This window comes from Apteryx rowi, unplaced genomic scaffold (assembly GCF_003343035.1).
Source record: "Apteryx rowi isolate R43461 unplaced genomic scaffold, aptRow1 scaffold_117, whole genome shotgun sequence".
Classification (NCBI taxonomy): domain Eukaryota; kingdom Metazoa; phylum Chordata; class Aves; order Apterygiformes; family Apterygidae; genus Apteryx; species Apteryx rowi.
Genome location: NW_020447386.1, coordinates 2,015,162 through 2,034,131, shown reverse-complemented (window position 1 = coordinate 2,034,131; position 18,970 = coordinate 2,015,162). Strand labels below are relative to the sequence as shown.

At 37.0% G+C, this 18,970-nt stretch overlaps 1 protein-coding gene across 6 annotated transcripts in view; it reads left to right on the top strand.

Moving 5' to 3' along the window:
• The window catches only part of SDCCAG8 (serologically defined colon cancer antigen 8), a 115,910-nt gene that overhangs the window by 54,890 nt on the left and 42,050 nt on the right, over nucleotides 1-18,970 (top strand). For all 6 annotated transcript variants that reach the window (XR_003256052.1, XM_026081930.1, XM_026081939.1 and 3 more), the window contains exons 14-16: nucleotides 8,029-8,156; nucleotides 10,513-10,621; nucleotides 17,503-17,634. Coding sequence is in view for 5 of the 6 variants with exons in the window: in XM_026081930.1 (XP_025937715.1) it covers nucleotides 8,029-8,156; nucleotides 10,513-10,621; nucleotides 17,503-17,634 (369 nt within the window). In the remaining variant the exon portion in view is untranslated. The remainder of the gene's footprint in view (nucleotides 1-8,028; nucleotides 8,157-10,512; nucleotides 10,622-17,502; nucleotides 17,635-18,970) is intronic.

The following is an 18,970-nucleotide window of genomic DNA, read 5'->3' as shown; positions in this document are numbered from 1 at the left end:
GACTATGTGCTCAAACTTCACAGAAACCACTGTGGTGAATCTTCTCATGCATTTCATATACTGTACTTAATTGTTTCTTTCTGTATGGTCTCATCAGTCTAATAGTTCACAATCTTAATACCATTGCAGGATGGGTATTTACATGCAGAAGAATCAAATTTTGGTTTCAGTCAGTATATTTGACCTAATATAATATGTTACTTAATGTCAGAGACCTTTTTTTTTTCCTTCTCTAGCAATGAAATAGAGGGCAGTTAATGATAATATTTAGGTGTGGCTTGGTATACAGAGAACTATCTAGGTTGAAAAGTGGTTATTGCCTGCTTTGAGGAGCTGGTGGCTTTCAGTTTATATCTCTTGAAGGCAAAATGCCGAAGGAATTAAATCATCTTATAGATCAGTTGTTGACAATTTTTTTCTGTTATTCTGACTTTAAAGGCAGTAAGAAAATCCTCTCCTTTCATTTTGTTACTTAATCTAGTTCGTAGCAGTAGAGATAGAAAATGGTAACATCAATTATAAATATACTCAAGGTAACTATATTCAAAATTCTTTATACTGTGTAAGCTTTCATAGGAATGTGGACCCTGTCTCTCTCAACTCCTGTGCCCTTTTCACCTTTCTCATGTCCACCAGTATCTCCAGTAAATGGTAATTTTGAAGTTGTTTTCAGGTACAGCAAGTACTCGAAAGTAGGATAAGAATCTTTTTCATGCATAGTCTTTAATGAGTAATATCTTTCTGATGCCTCAGGCAGGCTTTAAAGGGCAATGTGAAAGTCTTAGACTTCGCATTTTATTGTTTCTTTGACCTACTAATATTATATTAAGTGCAAATGTATAAAAAAGTTATAATATGGTTCCAATTGTATAACTACATTCCAAATAGAGAAATCTAGAAATAAATTTCAGCAGGAGTAATAAAGTCATATGCACCAACTATCCATCTCAGCAAAAATTGAAATTCTTAGGAAAAAGTAGAATTTAGTGGAAAAAAAATAGGATTTAGTGGAAAAATCCATTATTTGGATTCTGGGGATTGGGACACAGTTGTTTACCCTATTTTTATTATTTGTGTTGTGGGGAAAATAATTGTAAGCTAATTTGTCAAACAGTTGTAATTAGTCTCTTGACAAAAGTTGGAAATATGGACAGAGCTTAATCTTTTTTTGTGTTCTCTCCCCAAAGTGTTCTTTGGATTTGAGGTGTTTTTGTGAAGTAATAGTACCCTGGGACAGCTGTCTCTTCTGATCTTTTATCTCATGTAGTAAAAGGTTTTCTTTATATTTGGTTCATTAACCTACTCTAAAAGGTATTTTTATAGCATCTTCTAGCCTTTCAGATCTATATTTAAAGAGCATCAGCAATCTGAATGTTTAATTTCTTAACAGATTCAAACTTCTGACCTTTACTTAACTTCTCTCATTGCTTGCAGTAGTTTCTGCTTGGCATGGTTTTGAGAAAAAAGCTCTGGCATTTCATTACATGAGGATACACTCTGTATCTATAAACTAATGTAACTAGGCAGCTTACATCATAAAAATAAATCTAAAAATCTTTTTTAAACCTCAGTTCTCAGGAATAGAACCATATGCACTCTTAACAATGACACAGTCCTCTAATTCTACCAGTAAAATTAATACATAAGTCACTGCAAAATTTGACCATACAATTGTAGACTGTACTGAAGCTCACCAAACACAGTGTGCTGGCTGGGGCAGGTTCCAGCAACTTGAGCTTTCCACTGAGAAGACCTGGCAGCGGGCTCCCGAATCAGCATCCAGTCAGTTCCCACAAACACACGTAAAGAGCAACTCAGTGGGTAACTCCCCCAATGGGATACAGGAAGAGCAATTTTTAAGCTCCTTGAAGAGGTTTAAAGAAGTGGCCTGATCATGATGCTTTTACAAGTTATTTCCATGCAATTCTTGCACACGCATGCATGTGTACGTCTTTCTAATTTATTTTTGGACATAGGAACATTTGTTTCATGCCTCTTCTTCTGCCCTGTAAATGCACAGAGAGCCACAATATCCAGCCAGTCTAAACATGAACTGAAAAAATTAAGACCTTTGTTAAAAAAGATCAAGGAGCAAAAAATGTACAGTGTTGTGTAGGAAGAAACCAGGAAATATCATCTTTCCAGCTATGTCCTTGGTCATAGCAATCCTAGGTATTAACAAGGAAGTATTAGGTGAAAATACGTAGGCCTAGGAAGTAGGCTGTGCTTCCTTTTGCGAAGGAAGATGACCAAGACCACCAGCACCAGACACAGGGTTCCTAAAAGCCTAACTTAAGGGAAAGGGAGAAATCTTCTGACCCTGAATCTTGTTATTGACTTGACTTTAAACATATGAGCAAGGTATATGCTCTAGAGCTCTGTTAACTTATAAGGTGTGGAAATTACTAATTTTGAATCATAACTGTACTTAAAACTAGCATTTACTAATTTACCCACAGAATTTTGGGTCTTACTGTATTGCATTTCCTAATCTAAAAATTTGAAAATATTGAAAGATTTCAGATAGTATATGATATAACCCTGGAAATATGTTCTCCAGTATAAATATGAATAGGATACTACACTGCTGTTAAATTGAATGGCAGATCTGAAAGGAATTTTAGGAGTTTTACATTAATAGAATGATTTAAGACCATTTCTGGAGAGAAGGACTTCTGGTTGTGTGATAATTTCCTTTTTATATTTGAAAAACCAACCATCAGGCTTGTCCACTCACCAGGAGAAACCGAGCCCTTATCCTTCTGTGTATGAATTAGCTACAATATGAAAACATATATGGAGGATAGAAGAGAGAAATTGTGAAGCCTTCTGACCCAAAGTATGATCTTATTCTATGTGCCTTTTTTATCACCTTTATTATTGCAGTATCTGAGTATTTTCTAGTAATGCAGTAAGAGACTTTGCAAACATTCTTCTGATGTGATGTTGATAACATGCATAGGGTAGGTATTATAACTTCCTTTTTCAGGTTCTGTTTATTTTTATTGTGAATGTTGCTATGTGGTTTTTGCCTGTTGCTTGAGAGAAGAGCAAGGATATGCTCTGATTTTCCGTTATTTCCTTGTCACTTGTAGCTGAAATAATAATATGAGCAACCTATGAGAAGATGATTCGGAAAGCTAGCTTAGTAGAAAGCTTGCAAGGTATACAGCATAAGACATTGCTGAACCATTGTACCCAAAGGTATTGGCCAAAATCTTGAAAAGTTCCTAATAAACATAAGCTTTCAAGTCCTGTTTCCAAAAGTGGCATAGTGCTGTAAATGATGCAGGTGTTTGTGAGCCAGATTTATGTAAAGATGCTGGGAATTAAATGCTTAGGTACTTTCTCAGAACTAGCCCAAACTCTTTTTCAGTTTGCTATATAGAAGCTTATGCTACATGTTCATTTTCAAATAAAAGATAAGAGAGGAAGCTCTCCTCCTCTGGAAGTGCTGAGGCAGCCCACACTGAGTGTGTTCCCTCTTCTGGCAGGGTTTGCTGTGCAGCTGTTCACAGTAGTGGCCTACCTGGCTAACAGTTACCTGGGGAAAGGTCCGGACTCTCCTGCTGAGGCAGGTAGTGCAGGCGTCGGTGTTAGACTCAACTGGTCCTCTAGCTTCCCAAGTGTTAATATTGGTACTGAGTTCCAGGACTGGTGATTGACCAGCAATATTGTCAGTTTGGATACCTCAAATGTTTGGAATATTAAATGCCAGCTACTCCTACTACTTTATGGACTCCAGTTTAAAGTATATATGTATGAAAGCCTAAAATATGTCCTAATTATGTTTTAATCATAATTAACAAGAAATAAAAATGTCAAAATAAGATTCCGATAACCTCTGATGTGCTTCTAAACTAAAAAAATGGCTACAGTTTTTTAATTTGTCTGATTAAGTCCATAGTCCTTACTAATGCATCTGTTAGCTTTTTACAAAACACCACATGCTGATCTCATGGAAAAATCAAATAGGGAGCATGGTTGCTTCACATCATAGTTGCTCTGTCAGAAGACTTACTGACAACCTCCAGCCAGAGACCTAATTCTCCACTGAGATTCATCCTATATTTTTCATTTTACATTTTTATTGTTACTGTTACTACTTTTACTGTGAGCAAAAAGTCTTGCAGAAATACCTACTAGTGAAGTGCATTATAAAATTTGAAGTTTTATCATTCAAAATTCTGTTCTCTTTTTGCAGTCAAAATCACTGAGCTCCATATTCCCATCACTAGGTTCTAACTCCTTCCTTTTTCTTTATTGAGAAGCCATTTGGCAGATATTAGTCTTCTATTGAAAATGGAGAAATCATCCAGTTTTTATTTATTAGCAATGGGAAAGTTTTTATTAAATCTGGTGGCTCAAATTCAGGTAGTATACTTTGAGCTTAGCTTCAAGGTCAAAATGAATTTTTACTTTGTTTACAGTGAGGACTTTTTCAAGGTTTGCAAATGATGGCAATTTCTCTTTTCTCCTTCTTGTGCCTTAAACTACAGTTTATTGTGGCCTTTGTTTTATCATGAACATTTAGGAGTCATGGCTTTCAGTTGCTGCAAACTGGTATTCAGTTCATTGAGATATGTGAACAAGTTAACTATGTAAGCTGCTCTCGACAGCCATAACTCAGCCTCAAAACAGTCCAAGTGTTCAAAAACTGAAATCACGATGGAAAACTTGTATTTCAGAATAGAGCTCAAGGAGATGAGGCATCTGGTCTGTATATGACACGTCTTTGATGGTAGCTTCTCACTTCGTTGCATAAAGATGAAAATAACCATGAGTTCAATGCTTGTGCCTGAGTAAAACTGACCACAGTTATGGCCAAATCCTGAATTATTTTCAGACTGACATTTATTTATTTATTTTGTGTTTCACAATGGATGCTATGTGAGAAAAGTTTAATGTTTGCTACTGTCGCCAATTTTGATTCAATCTATGGATTCTGTTAGAGCACAAGCTGCTGCAGTTTAACCACTCCATACCATTTTCAGTGATAAAAATAGTTGATGCTTTAAAAAGTTCTGGTACAATAAGCCTTTAGCTTTCATTTATGATTCAGATCTTACCTATGCCACCAAAAGTAGGTTATTGTTGCTTTGTTTTATATTGTCTACGTGCTTTCCATTAGTCACAATATTTAAATATGAGAAATTCTCAATATGAGAAATTCTCAAGTTCTTGCAATATGAAATTTCTGGTGTCTTCGTACTAGTTCTGGAGGGTTATAACTGTTTCCTGTCTATTCATAGCCTCTCTTTTTCTTAAGTCAAGAAGTTTCCATTAAAATCATTTTATTCAAATAGTTCTGAGGTAGAGTACAAGTCAAGCAACAATAGAAATTCATAGTAAGTGATATAGGCAGACACTGGCTCACTTTTTTTTTCACAATAAATAGTGTCAAACCTTCTAAAATTCTTGCAGCAATTGTTGTTTGTAGCAGAAAAGTTACCAGTAGTTCCCAAAATCTCTTGGGCCCTAGTTCACTCTTCTGCATGTTTTATTCATTGGGTTTTTTCTCTGTATGTGTAAAATGTATTGAGGAAGTTTTCTGTAGGATGGCAGAGAGATTGAAGTTGGGTACAGGGGAAATGTCCACTACTGGTGTGGGTGAAAGGCTCACCACTCATTTAAGCTTTGGCTTCAGAAGATCTTTTTGTTCCTCAGCAGCTCTAGGCCCCTCAGGTGTTGCTCTTACATATTTAAATGGGGGTTTGTGGCACTAGAAACATCTCAATCCTAAAATTTTCTAGGTGCTAAAATTGAGACTGGTCAGCTACCCTTCTACTTAAGACTCATCTGTGTCTTCCTAGCCTTACAATCAAGCTAGGCTTACAAGTCTTCCTAGGCTTACAGTCACGCTTTTATCCACTACACAAAATTAGCTGTTTTCACCCACCGCATATACACTTCACTTCAGATATAGGAAGCTGCCCATGCATCCATTGTTTCTGAACTCCTGTTAGTTTACTCTACATAGTAGGTAGCACAGGTGAGTGGCTTTTTTGGATGGGTCCCTTTAGCAGAGGGTTCCTGGTGGCTGCAGATTCTCCATTTGCTTTGAATTTGCCCATTGGCACGTGTCCTTTTTGGACGGGAGGGACCCGAGCAGTGAGAAATGGACGTTTACAGGTTTGCCTTGGTAGCTTCAGCTGTGCAGCCTGATGCGTGCTGAAGGCTACCCCTAGCTGAAAGCCAGCCAGCCGGCTGTGTACCAGATGACAACGCAGCACCCAACTGCACACAGCCATCTCGCACAAGACACTACTAAATAAAATACTGTGCTACTGTCACTTTCTTTAGCTGAAGGTGTCTGGGGGCTATGTTAGGTGGTGGTGCAATTTGTTGAGCAGTCCAGTGCTCATGACAACTGTCTGAATGTCAAAGATATTTGGAAGGGGGGAGAGGGGTTTGAATAGAGCGATTTCCAGCAAATATGGAAAGATTTTTCATCATAATGCTTTCCATATTTGGAACTTACACTTAGGAGGTGATATATGCATCACTCCCTAGGATAGCCCCAGTATAGTTTCAAAGTAGTTCTGAGAATAATGTGATAAAGGTGCAGTTTGTTGTATGAAATTTCCTTGAAAAAAATACTTTGTTTCCTTATGGCTACAACAGTCTCTATATTTAAATGTATTCTCTGTGTCAAATCAGTCTCAATCCTATCTCAAAAAAAAAAGCAAAAAAAAAGCCTGTGATTTCAATGGGAGTTTTGCCTAAGGTAGGGCTTGCAACATCAGGACCAGGAATTAGTGTAATGTGACCCACCATTTGTGTTGCTTTGGGGTAAATTTAAGAGAGAAGATTTAACATTGTGTATGTCATGCTGAGATATTGCAATATCTCGGATGAGTTATTAGGCACCAAGCCGAAGGTTAAGTGCAGCAACCACACGAGATATGACTTTATCCTTACATGGTCTATCCTCATGTTTTATTTTGTTGCCCACTGTTATGGGTACTATTGCTAAACTAAACAAAACATCCGTAAGACTTTATTGAAACCTAAGCTATTAAATGTAGTTTCAATAGAAAAGTGTGTGCATATGTATGTCATTTGAAATCTAGAAATCAATCCCCATATGTGTGAACTCCCTGAAATTTTGAATCTAGATACAAATGTATGCCCGATATGAATATTCACAACCTTTGGGAAAGTCCAGATCTGAATTTGCAGTTTGGGACCTTTTCTAATCTATATGCATATCTCTTTGCTTTCTTATTTTCCATGCTGTTTTTGCTTGGCTTGCATTAAATAAAATGCTTCAATGGAGTGTGGTCGTCTGGCATTTGTTTTGCCTCAGGAATAGATTGCCCCATCTTGCATATTTGGTCAAGTAAACTGCTCTCTTGCCTGCATACTTCAATAATAATACTGGGCTTTAGACCTTCCTCTACAACCCCCCAGTGAGCAGAACCACAAGTGACTGTGCCTGTGTGGTGCTAACAGTCTTCTGTATTGTAACGGATGCGTTCATCTCTATTTACATAAATTAATAGTTAAAACTTGTTTGGTTGCTTAAGAAAACTCATTAGGCTTTTAGAATAGCTGTATTATGAGCACTGTGGAGTTTGCTCCCATTGACTTATCTTCTACTGATTCACTGGGAACTGGTCCATCTTGGGATCAGGTCCCTAAGTTTCATTGCAAAATTAAATATATGGCATATAAAAGAAAAATCAAATAATCTGTTTAATGCAAAGTGGATGTAGGGAAACTTCCTTATGAAAAAGAAGTTGTGTTTAAAATTTTTTAAAATAAAATATTTTTGTCTAGAAGGGTAATTTTTACTCAGGAAATAGATCACATTTTTAATCCATTTTTTACTAGTCACTGGAGAATGTTTGACATTGCAAGAGAAAGGTCAGTTTGTACAACATGAGGTGGAAGGGGAATGTTTCACATGAAAGGCTTGGTCAGATTTTCTTTGTCATTATTATTAATCAAATGATTTTCCTGCTTTACTCCTCATCTCCAATGTAGAATTTTTATTTTTCTTTATTTCCTATTTGGCTTTTATAGGTTGGAGAAAGAGAGCATTCAGCACAGCATTAGCAGTGAAGCAAAGGCCCAAGCCCTTCAGGCCCAGCAAAGAGAGCAGGAGCTGACACAGAAGATGCAGCAAATGGAGGCCCAGCATGAGAAAACTGGTRGGTGGTAGGGAAAGATTAGAGCCTGGGCACTCACTCACAAGCCAGGCCCACGCCTTACTGTGAAATGACATCAGGAACACCTGTAACCTTTGGCTGGCCGAAGGGAGCAGATGCTAACTACACCGGAGATTCCGAATTACATATTAGTTAGCGTTTAAAAGAGAAAATGGAAAGTATTGCCCACTGTCTGTTGATTTCAGAGTGCTGCTCTCACATCTGTTGCACCATCTGGATTATGAGTTTATTTACCTGTGTTCAAGAAACGTAAAGCTGAGAGAGACCACAACAAAGTAGAAAAACAAAGGGCTTGTTTTTGGCTGGATTTTCAGGCACACATGTTATATAAAGAAAATAGCATCAGAAGCTCTGCGGGAAATGCTCTGAGCTTACAGTTAAAGTCTCCTGAATAGCATTGAACAGTTCCCACAGTACACACATTATAGCTACTCTAAAAGCTTAATGAGTTTGCTTCGGCATCCAAACTGGAGAAAAGCTTTAGCCATTAATTGGTTCTTAATTCACTGTCGCAGCTGGATGTAATTCACTGGCTCCAAATTGATATGTTCCTTTATTTAATCTTTGCAGCCTCAAACATTTTTAGCATTAGTATGTCCCCCTTCACTCTCAATCTAGAAGAAAGATGTTTAATCCCTTGCATACTTCAGGTTCTCATAACAAGAGACTTCATTGCATTGCCTTAGCTGATCGATAACTTTTCACCTTTAATCTGGAAGTAAAATGGACTTTCAAAAAAACCCCTCTTTGTTATTGCTAAGTATTATGCCAATAACATTAATGAAGGTCCAAGTTATAAACAAAAGAGACATTTTTACAGAGAAAATCTCTAACCCCTGAGCATGGAAAGAAGGAAGAGCTTCAGCTTTTATGGAACATGGTATATTCATATGTTTAATGAAATACCATTTTCATCCACCTGTCTTGCAACATCTTTAGAAAAATGTACCTTGTGTTACTCCTAAGCAGTGCCAACTAATACCTGAGGTAGCAGACACATTTACATCTTCCATCTGATTTATTTTTGCCTTTTTCTGCGGCATTTTCACATTACGAGAGACCTTAGCTTGTGTTCAGAGAATGCAAACAAGTATGTTATGACTGCTGTCTACACAGCAGGAGAAGAAAAGAAGTTCTCAGAATCATTTTTCCCTATTCTACCCAACACATCTGTATATGACCCAGTGTAATTTTGCATGATAGATGTGTAATTTACCCCTCCTGGTGCATAAATTGTTGCAGTATACAAAAATGAAACAACATTAAGACTGACTATGGCTTTTTATATCTCTAATAGAATTAGAAGAATTTGAAAATGATGGTAGACATTTAATTTGTGCATAAAGAAACCCTTGTTTATTATGATCTTACATGTAAGAAATCTGGGTAACGATGGCCTGTCTTTCTGTGAATGATTTTAAAAGCAGAAATCGGGAAACTTCATTCTGCAATATCTTCATTTTGAAACAGTAAAGATCTTTGATTTCTAGGTTATGAGGTTTTGGTGCGGCCAAGGTGATAGTAACTGAAAATGGTTTTGTAAAATGATTTCACTGTGCCTGTCACTTGACAATAAGTCTAGAGCTCATCATTAAAAAAAAAAAAAAAAAAAAAAAAAAAAAAAAAAAAAAAAAAAAAAAAAAGGAAAAAGAAAAACCATAGAGAGTGCAGGACACAGTAATTAAGAGCTGCGTTCTTAAGGACCAAAGGAAATGAGTCTACAGTGTGTTTGGATTTCCAGTGCGTCGCCTACACCAGTTGAGCAAGGAAGGATCTGCTAGGCCATTGTTTGCCCATCTTATTCCTCTCAGAAATATCAGTGAACTTCCACCTAAAAAGCAAAAACACCAGATTAGATATCTAGTCTTAATGGTGATTCCTGTCGCACAAGATCTGAGTCCATGGTCACATCAAATTGCCTGTTTTAACACCCCTGTGCATTTCTAAAGGAAGCTGCCTCATCCACCTTTTACCAGAGAGTGATAATAAGGACAGTGGGCTGATAGGATCAGATTATCTCTACAGAAACAGAGAACCTGCCACCCTTTACAAGATAATGTCCTAATGATAAGTAGCAAAAAAGAAGGCAGGGGTGGGGATGGGGACATGTGGATATTAGCAGAAAAAAACATTTTAGGTTAGCTTATCCTGGCATATAGCCTTTCTTTGGTAAATGCTGATTAATATCATAATCTCTTGCCCTGGTAGCTAAAGTTTAAAAAATATACCAAAAATGGTAGGATTAGAAGAAAGACATTAGGAATATATTAAATTGTTTCTCTATGAATTTTTACAATTTTCAAATAAATTTCTAGTTTTATAATTTTATAATTTCTAGTAAATGAACTGGATTCATTGCTGACCTCCCACAACACGTTCATAGCAAAATTAAAGGAAGAATGTTGTATGTTGGCAAGGAAGTTGGAGCAAATATCAGAGAAATACAGGTTAGTACTTTTTTTTATTCTATCCTATCCCTTTTATTATTAGGCCATGCTTCTTTATTTTTCGTTTGTACTTACTATTCATCTTGTCCTAGCTATTATACAGCTTCTCAATGTGAATGTAGCATATACCATTTAAGAAACAGGTATGGATTTTTATCCAGGGAAATTCTAATTTTCCTCTTTTTAGATGGTGTTTCTGGCCATTAATTCAAATTACTTTTACTATTCCAGTATAAAAATGACATACTATTATATTCTTCCTGATGTTCATATTCTTAATATGAAAAGTAGAAAATAGTTAACAAAAGAGCTACAATTTCAGTTCATCTGAAATTATATGAAAAATGCTAAATATTTCACATTCTCCAAACTGTAGTCTGTTGGTTAAATTRTTTACTTAAAGTCACAATGCTACATACTGAATAATTATCTCTGGAAAAAATTCTTGTCAAAATTGCTTGTCATTAAAGCTCTGATTCTGCCACCACTTGTTTTGTGGTGCTCTCATTAAAATCAATAGCAGTTCTAAATGCAAAGCAATTAAAAAAATTCTGGAGTAGAACAAAAACTGGAAGCAATAAATGGTTAAAATAAATACAAGAGTATTAAGGTATCTATTTCAAAGTTACCTCCTATAGGACAGGACTATCATGTTTTAAATAACTGAGAATTTTGTAGTTGCAGCCCTCACACTGTATTAATAAATAGTTCGATTTTACATTTTTTCATTTTTTCGTTCAATTTTCTATTTTTTTTTATATTTCATCTCTGTTGAAACTTTCTTCAAGGTTCATATTTAGGGTAGGAAACAGGAGTTATGTGGTGAGCTGGCATTCTGCAACTTATGCAAATTTCATGCAAAGTGAATTTGGTAGTTAGGGGTAGGATTCATCTTACTTCACAGAAGCTGTCTAAAACACTCGGCAAAGACAGAATTGGTCTTCAAGTTATGATTCTTCTTCTGGTGGGTGGATTTAGTCACTCTGTTGAGGTAACATAAGGGGGGCCATCCTCGGTCAGGGAGAGGGTTCTTTTACCCCAGTATCCGGTTTCCAAGAATGATCATGAGGGAATAAGTAGATGGCAGGCATATATGATGCTTCCCACATGTACTCCTTCCACTGCCCAGCCTACTTTCCACTGAATATAAAGTGTTGACTAGCTGTTACATGGTTGAAGTTGTGAGCTGAATCCCATGCAGAGTGTTTGGGGAAGGAATTAGAAACTTGAGGAAATGTAAGCACTCTTTCCTTGCAAATGTTGTGGTGGATACTCCAGAGATAAGCAAATGGGATTTTCTCCTGAAAAAGCAGAGCTTCTCTGCTAAAGTCATATAAMATTAAACAGATTTACAGTAATATTCAAATCATATTATTCCAGCAATAAAAACGCATGCAGACTTTGTTGCTAGAGCTCACCATCACAGACTAGTAACTGTAAAAGGATGGAGGAAAGACAGGAAACATACTGTGAAAAGACATTATTCTCTGAAAATAAATACCAGAGATTGCCAAGTGTTTCTCCACCTACCAGCATTAGCTCCCTGTGTCAAGAACCTGAAAAGGGGAAAAGGAGCCCTCTTCGATCCCTGCAAAATGGTATCTTTTGCAGAGGGAACAGTATGGAAAAACATTTGGTAACAGCTTTAAGTGGTGGCCCTAATATAGCTTGAGATTGCCTTCACTGGAGTGGGAGCTGCTGCAGGCAGATACAAGAGTGGACAAACAGGTAGGGGCAGAACTGAGAGAACGTATGAAAATGAGAACAGAAAGGAACTGGCGGTGGTGGAAAATGGCAAGCCAATAGATGGCTTCAAAAGGTGATGYGGCCAGAAGATCAGATGCAAAAAATAACTTCAGCTAAGTTTTAAATGAATAGCTGTGGTATATCCTTCAGTAACATGTTTCCTAAAGGCAGTCTTCCTGGCTCACTGTCACTGGATGGTGGTGGAGAACTACAGTTCTGGGGTAGAATCCTAGAGCTCTCTGCTTTGAGAAATGTCATCTTTGGAAGATCTTATAACTTTACTTCATGTGTATGTCAGTAAAAGCAGATCATGAAGCAGCATAGATTATTCAATATGCACTATTCGCACGGAAAAGATTTTTGCCCTATTTTTGGTATAGTGGCCTTGCCATAAACTGCAGCTACTGTAGAGATCCTGACCTCCGCACTAACAGACTTTTATCCCAGGGCACAAGAGAGGATTAGGACAAAAATGTTGCTTCTGGATATGAATTTTGAATCTAGTTGTGTATTTTCTTGCTGTACTTCTGGGATTTTTGTGCCTTAGTTCCATGGGGTTAAGAAATAATTGCATAATATCAGCCCCATTGTTTAATAGGTAAAACACTCAAGTGTTTTTAATAAGAGATGCAATAGTAAGTTTATTTAAAATTTTTGTTTCTTCATAGGAATTCAAAGGACCATTTTTAATAAGATACATTTCAAATTTATCTGTGATAAGTAGTTATTTGCACAATGTAAGTGGGACATTTCCAAACTGCATGTATGTTTTTATATTTCACACAGGCTTTCGGAGAAATCTAAACTGAAGTTTTCTTGTTTATATATAAACTGGCACCATTATTGTGAGTTAGCCCCTGTTCAGGATTAGAAAAGCTTCAGAAAGACAATGTCAACAAATTATAAACCCCTCAAGCTGTACAGAAAGCAGATAGTGTCTGTGCAGGTTTTTGTATGCATAGGCATGTTTAAAAATATAGTCCTTTGTAGATTTCTTCTCTGTTATTTTGTTCATTTTTTTTCTCTGATTGTCACTATCTGAGTTTCTGGGTTGTGGATTAATGCTTAACACTGCCCACTGTGTATTTGTGATTTGCGTTTTGTAATTAAGGGGAACAATGGGAGTCCATTGGGTCTCATTATATATAATGGTTGGTTTAATTTGTTTCACTTCTATCTTGTTAATTGTAAATTGATCATTAAGATTTGAATTCTAATCTGTCACCAGGGTTGTGAGTATTGAAGCTAGAGCAATGATCCTGGTTTTAATCACTGATGATGAGAAACAAATTTTATAATTTTGGTACATATTGCAGTTCATATATTTTAACACTGTATTTTATGGTGTTATAAATATTGTTAAATGACTTTTAGTGTAGTTTTACTGTTTGGACTATAATGTATAAATTATATTACTGTTTTGGCAATGGTAGGCATCCAACTGTGTGAGTTTAATTGAAGTAAGGAACACACACCCGGCTGAACTATTTTTCTGCATGTTTGGTTGACTGCAGTCATTGCACTCAATACCAGGAGTAAAATGTTTGTTGAAGGTAGCAATACAAAGATGTGAAACACAATCTGTATCCAGGATCAGTCATAAAGATTATATACAGTTTTTCTGAAAAATTATTATCCTGATACTCACTGTGTCAGCAAAAATATTTTGGAGCGTATATGTAATTGCTATACAAGTAAATGGTTTTAAGAGTAGGAAAAGACACTGCTTAAAAAAGCCAGCCTCTGTGCTGAGACTCCAAGTGCTGCAGTGCAAAAGATTGTTCAGAGTAAAGGCAGCATTGCCATCTTAGTGTTCAAAAATCAGCTCATCCTAAAAATATCCTGAGATTGGTTTAAATTATGAGTATTTAATCTTTGCTGGTTCTTTGCCTCCAAGTTTTGAATTTTTTGGATGAACTTGAATTTTTTCCAAGACTTTTTTAGCCAGGATGGGGGATAAAAACTTAACTTTGTTTTTAAACAGAAGTTGAGACTTTTTGGTAGTTAAATGAATCCAGAAGTATAGAGGATTATTTTGTTGTTGCCTTCCCCTCTTCCCTCCCCCCCCCGCCTCCATATCATCAATTACTTTGAACAATTAAGTGAGATTTGGCAAAGCTGCAGCACTATTACACATCTACTTACAAGCAAGCTTCCATTTTGTATTTTCAAATTAATGTGAAGTTGTAGCTATGCTCCATGCAGTTTTAAAATAATATTGATTTCATAGGGGTCTTATTAGCTCACACACTGATAGGGTACCATGACTGTGTGACCTCTGGGGCCAGCCTAAGTCTGCAGAAGTGCAGCTCCATGCAGAGTTCAGCTCAGATGGTGATGCTCCAAATGTCTGCACGCTTCAGTGTCTTCTCACTGAAACAGTTTAAACCCATCACTAACTTGGTCTGTTGGACCCAGAGTAGCTGCGGTGGAGCGCCATCAGCATGTCTGTGCTGTGTCCTTTATGCTCTGCATCCATCAGACATAGCACCCAACTTACAGGCTTTCCTAGCTTATATCACGCCCTGGAGTTGTGGGTGGGCTATCTCAGAATTTTGGCACTGCCCCTTTCTCCCCTATCCATGGTGTATGATGGCTTGTGAGCAGAGTGATTCAGAAGCAGTTACGCTGAACCTGGCTGGGTGGAATTGCTACTCATAGTCTATACGTGTTGTCATGTTCAGTACGGTTGTTCAGGCTTATTGCAATTCTATATATTTCTGTATTTTTATTACTAACAATTTTGAAGTCATGTAAAAATCACATAGAATTAATTGTCTTATATCAGTCTTAGGAAACTGAGCCAGATAAGTGGGCTATTCAAAGCTACCTAAGAAGTTTATGTCAGATGATAATGAAAACTCTTGGTCTGCAGCCTTGTACTGAGACCAGTATTCTCTTTTTAATGCCAACACATGTACCTTTGTCATTGGCTGTTTCCTTGCCTGAACTTTTTAACGTTGATTTTGGTAGGCATTCTGCCCTTCATATGTATTGTCCTTCAGAATTTTGGTGGAATGAAATACTTGAATCTGGGTGATCAAACTCTGAGATACTAGACTTGTAAGGGCTGTTGTGTAGATACTCTTTTAACTGTTTTTTTTTTTTTTTTGGTGCCGAGTGCTTCAACTGTTACTACAGAAAAGGTGTTTTAGGAGAAGAGAACAGCCCAAGTAAAATGATTCAAAGTATTAGGCATTTAGGTCTGTATTTTGGGTATTAGAAATCATGCTACTGATGTTTTCAATTAATTGAGCATTTTCTTTTTCTTTAAGGATAATTTTCAGTAGTATATTATTTTGGGGTACGTTAGATTTGAATGCCTTGATCCTTCCAGAAAGAATTCCAGCACCTTAGAGATGCTGGAGATGAGTGAACAAGTCCCTTAAAACTTTCAGATTTTTACTGTCTTGAAAATTGCTTCTGCTGCTTCTATGAATCAGTCGGTCACATATAAATGAAGAAAAAGAAGCAGGCTCCCACAGTTGGGAAACCCTACAAGCACGGTAATTTGCAGTATTCCCACAGGGCACATACTGTTGTTGCCTTTTACTGGCAAGAAAGGAACACAAGATGGCAGATGAGTTTAATCCCTGTTATCCCTTGGTTGGGATCTGTTGCATGAGATCTCTGTTGAGCTGCTTTGTGAGGAAGCCTTGCTTCACTTGTCTTTCTGACAATATCGGTATCAAGTAAAGACCACGTTCATACTGTGTGATAATGGTTGGTCCAAATGACGACACTTTTCTAGTGCTGACATTTCACACTTGCTAGAATTTCTGCTAAATGATTGCTGTAACAATTTGACTTCTGTTGCCTTCCTGTAACTTCCTTCTCACTTTTATGTAACTGTCCAGGATGCTCTTTTGCGTATGAGTTTGATGGACATGATTCTGATGTATTTTTCAGTGATGCTCCTTGGTAGACCTGTAACCACAAGGTTAAATTCAATACATACAGTTTTTCAAAATTGCTCTTGTTCTTTTAGATTCACAGATGATATCATGTATTGTTCCTTATTTAAATATGAAAAGATTATGTTGTCATTTCCAGACTTGACTTGTCAGTGTAACAGCATATTTTTGAAGGAAGAGTATTCYAGCCCCCCTGTACTTTGTTTTATTTTTTTAAATGTCAGTTGTTGTTGCATTCTGTAACAGTCTAGAAGGTAAAGTATCTTTCTTCTGTAGCTGCAGCATATTTAAGTGTATGATTTAAAGATATCTCTGGAGCTTTTTAACCTCAAGATCTGGAGTGGCAGATGCCATAAAACAAATTTGCTTGCTTCTGATCCTTACTTTCTGATGGTATAGCAGATTCTGACATGTTCTCATTAACCTTTTCTGAAGAGTTAAACTGTACAAGTGCATAATGTATATTTTATCACAATTTTATCTGAGATCTTTTCCTGATATTAAGAAACAGCTCATGTCTATTTTTTCATGGGCTGACGGTTAGAGATGTAGCAAGTAGCAGTCCTAGGTCATTCATGGATCTGCTCACCCGTGAAGAGTAAGAATTGCTAAAGTGACTAATTTTCTTAAAGGCTGTGCAGAGATTAGTATGCCTGCATGGTTTGTCCCTTGTTTCTTAAGCTTTTATTCATTTTCCTCCTAAAGTGTTGTATCTCTTATGGTATTTTGGGCCTATTATATTATCAAAGTTTCTAAAACTATAGCACCATTGATAGTTCAGGCTGTACAGTACAGTAAGGTTTGAACAAGATTTTAGTAGCCATTTTTTAAGTTATATGTTAGCTTTTACAAATAAAGAGCTTGAAATATGTTTTCACAATGCTGGCCAAATTGTTGCTTAACAAGTATGAATTTACATTTAGTGATCTTACTTAACATCAGCACATGATATCAAATGGCATGCTTCTTAAATTAGTCTGAAGTTAGCTGACCTATGACTGAGTAATTGCCATTGGTGTCTTTACCAGATACCCTTCAGCATTGTGTTCTTTCTTCTTAGAATTATTTGAAACAGTGTTTTGTTTCTGTGAGTTCTAGTAATAGCCTGTTTATGCATTATATATACATGTTTGAAATTTTATAAATGCTGAAGCCACATATTGATGGCACACTGCAGGATGAAATCTGACAACATCCATCATCACTGTTTTACTTCTGTAGATCTGAAGTCAACCAGCTTAGTCAGGAAAAAGAGTATCTTCATGGCAGATTGGAGAAGATGCAGAAAAGGAATGATGAATTGGAGCAACAATGTATCCAGCATGGGAGAATGCATGAGAGGATGAAGTCGAGGTAGGAGGTCCTGTTAATCTGTCAGTATATGGTATGATCTACTGTACCTGTTGTGGTGTGTAAACAGAAAAATGACACTGGGTTGTTTGAAAGTAATATTCTTTCTTTCATGAAAATGACTGCCTCCCTACCCTGCAGCCATTCTTTGGAGTTTTTTTTATAACATCTTTTGCTTGTGCCATTTTTGATAAATAAAAGGAAAGCTTGTACAATATAGTTTTCCAAAAAATTTAAACCTAGTACATATGTGTGTGGGCTGCTTATGCTGTTCTCTGCTTTAACTTGGATGAATTGTCTTACCATACTCAAAAAAAAAAAAGGGGGGGGGAGGAGAGAGGAGGATATTCAATAATGTGAATGTAGGCTACAGATGTGGATTCTGTGTTGTCACATAATAGATATATTTTTCAGTATTTCCATCTTAACTTTCTCAGTAATGTATAACTTGAATAAACAGAAAAATCTTATTAAATCTTAGTATTCAGAGTACTATTAACAGCTTCTGGGCACAACTAGCCTTTGACAGAAGCAATGGCTTCCTTAGGACCAACTGGGAGCAGCTGCAGTGAAACTAGTATGGAGCATTTCCACTGATACCACTTGACTCTTCTGGTCAAAGTGTCCAGACAGCTAATGCCTTGTGCTGTGTAATTTGTATTAGATGGCCTTAGAGATCACTGTGGAAACTTTTCTTTATCTGGAGGAATCTTGGTACCAAGAAGTTATTTGTGCTCTCTCACTCTGTTTTCCAGTCTGTATTTCTGTGCAGCTGAGAATCACAGGCGCTGAAGAGAGTTTAGTCATGGCTGGAAAAGCAGGAGAGGAGAAAGCAGGGGGATATCAGAGGCAGCTCTGCAAACCCAATCCTCCAGGCTACCTCTCATCAGTAATGAAAGGCACAAAGGCAGTTTAACTTTATTTGGGCTGGCCAGTCCTGACTGGGCAAAATTCTGCTTGCTGTTTTCTTCCACAGACCACCTTATATGAACAGAGCTTGCATGTACTGAAGCATCCAGTCTTGTATGTTCATTCTCTTTTATTAACTTTTTTCCTCTAACCCTTTATTCTCTGTCTGTCCATATCAGCTTGTTTCTTGGAAGCTCTCCATGCCTCTCCTCAGTCTTCCAGTCGTCCTCCTTTCCTCTTCCTTGTCCTGTTTCTGTCTGTACCTCATCCTGTTCTTCTGCAACCTAAGATTGCCATCGTCTTTTATAGCTCAGAGAACAAAGAAATTCCAAATGCTACGTTTGTGGCCCTGGTCTGTGTAACCACGTACTCTTGTCATTGGCCTCACCTCCCTTTTGGTTTCTTTATTTATGTAGATTGTTAACGTTTT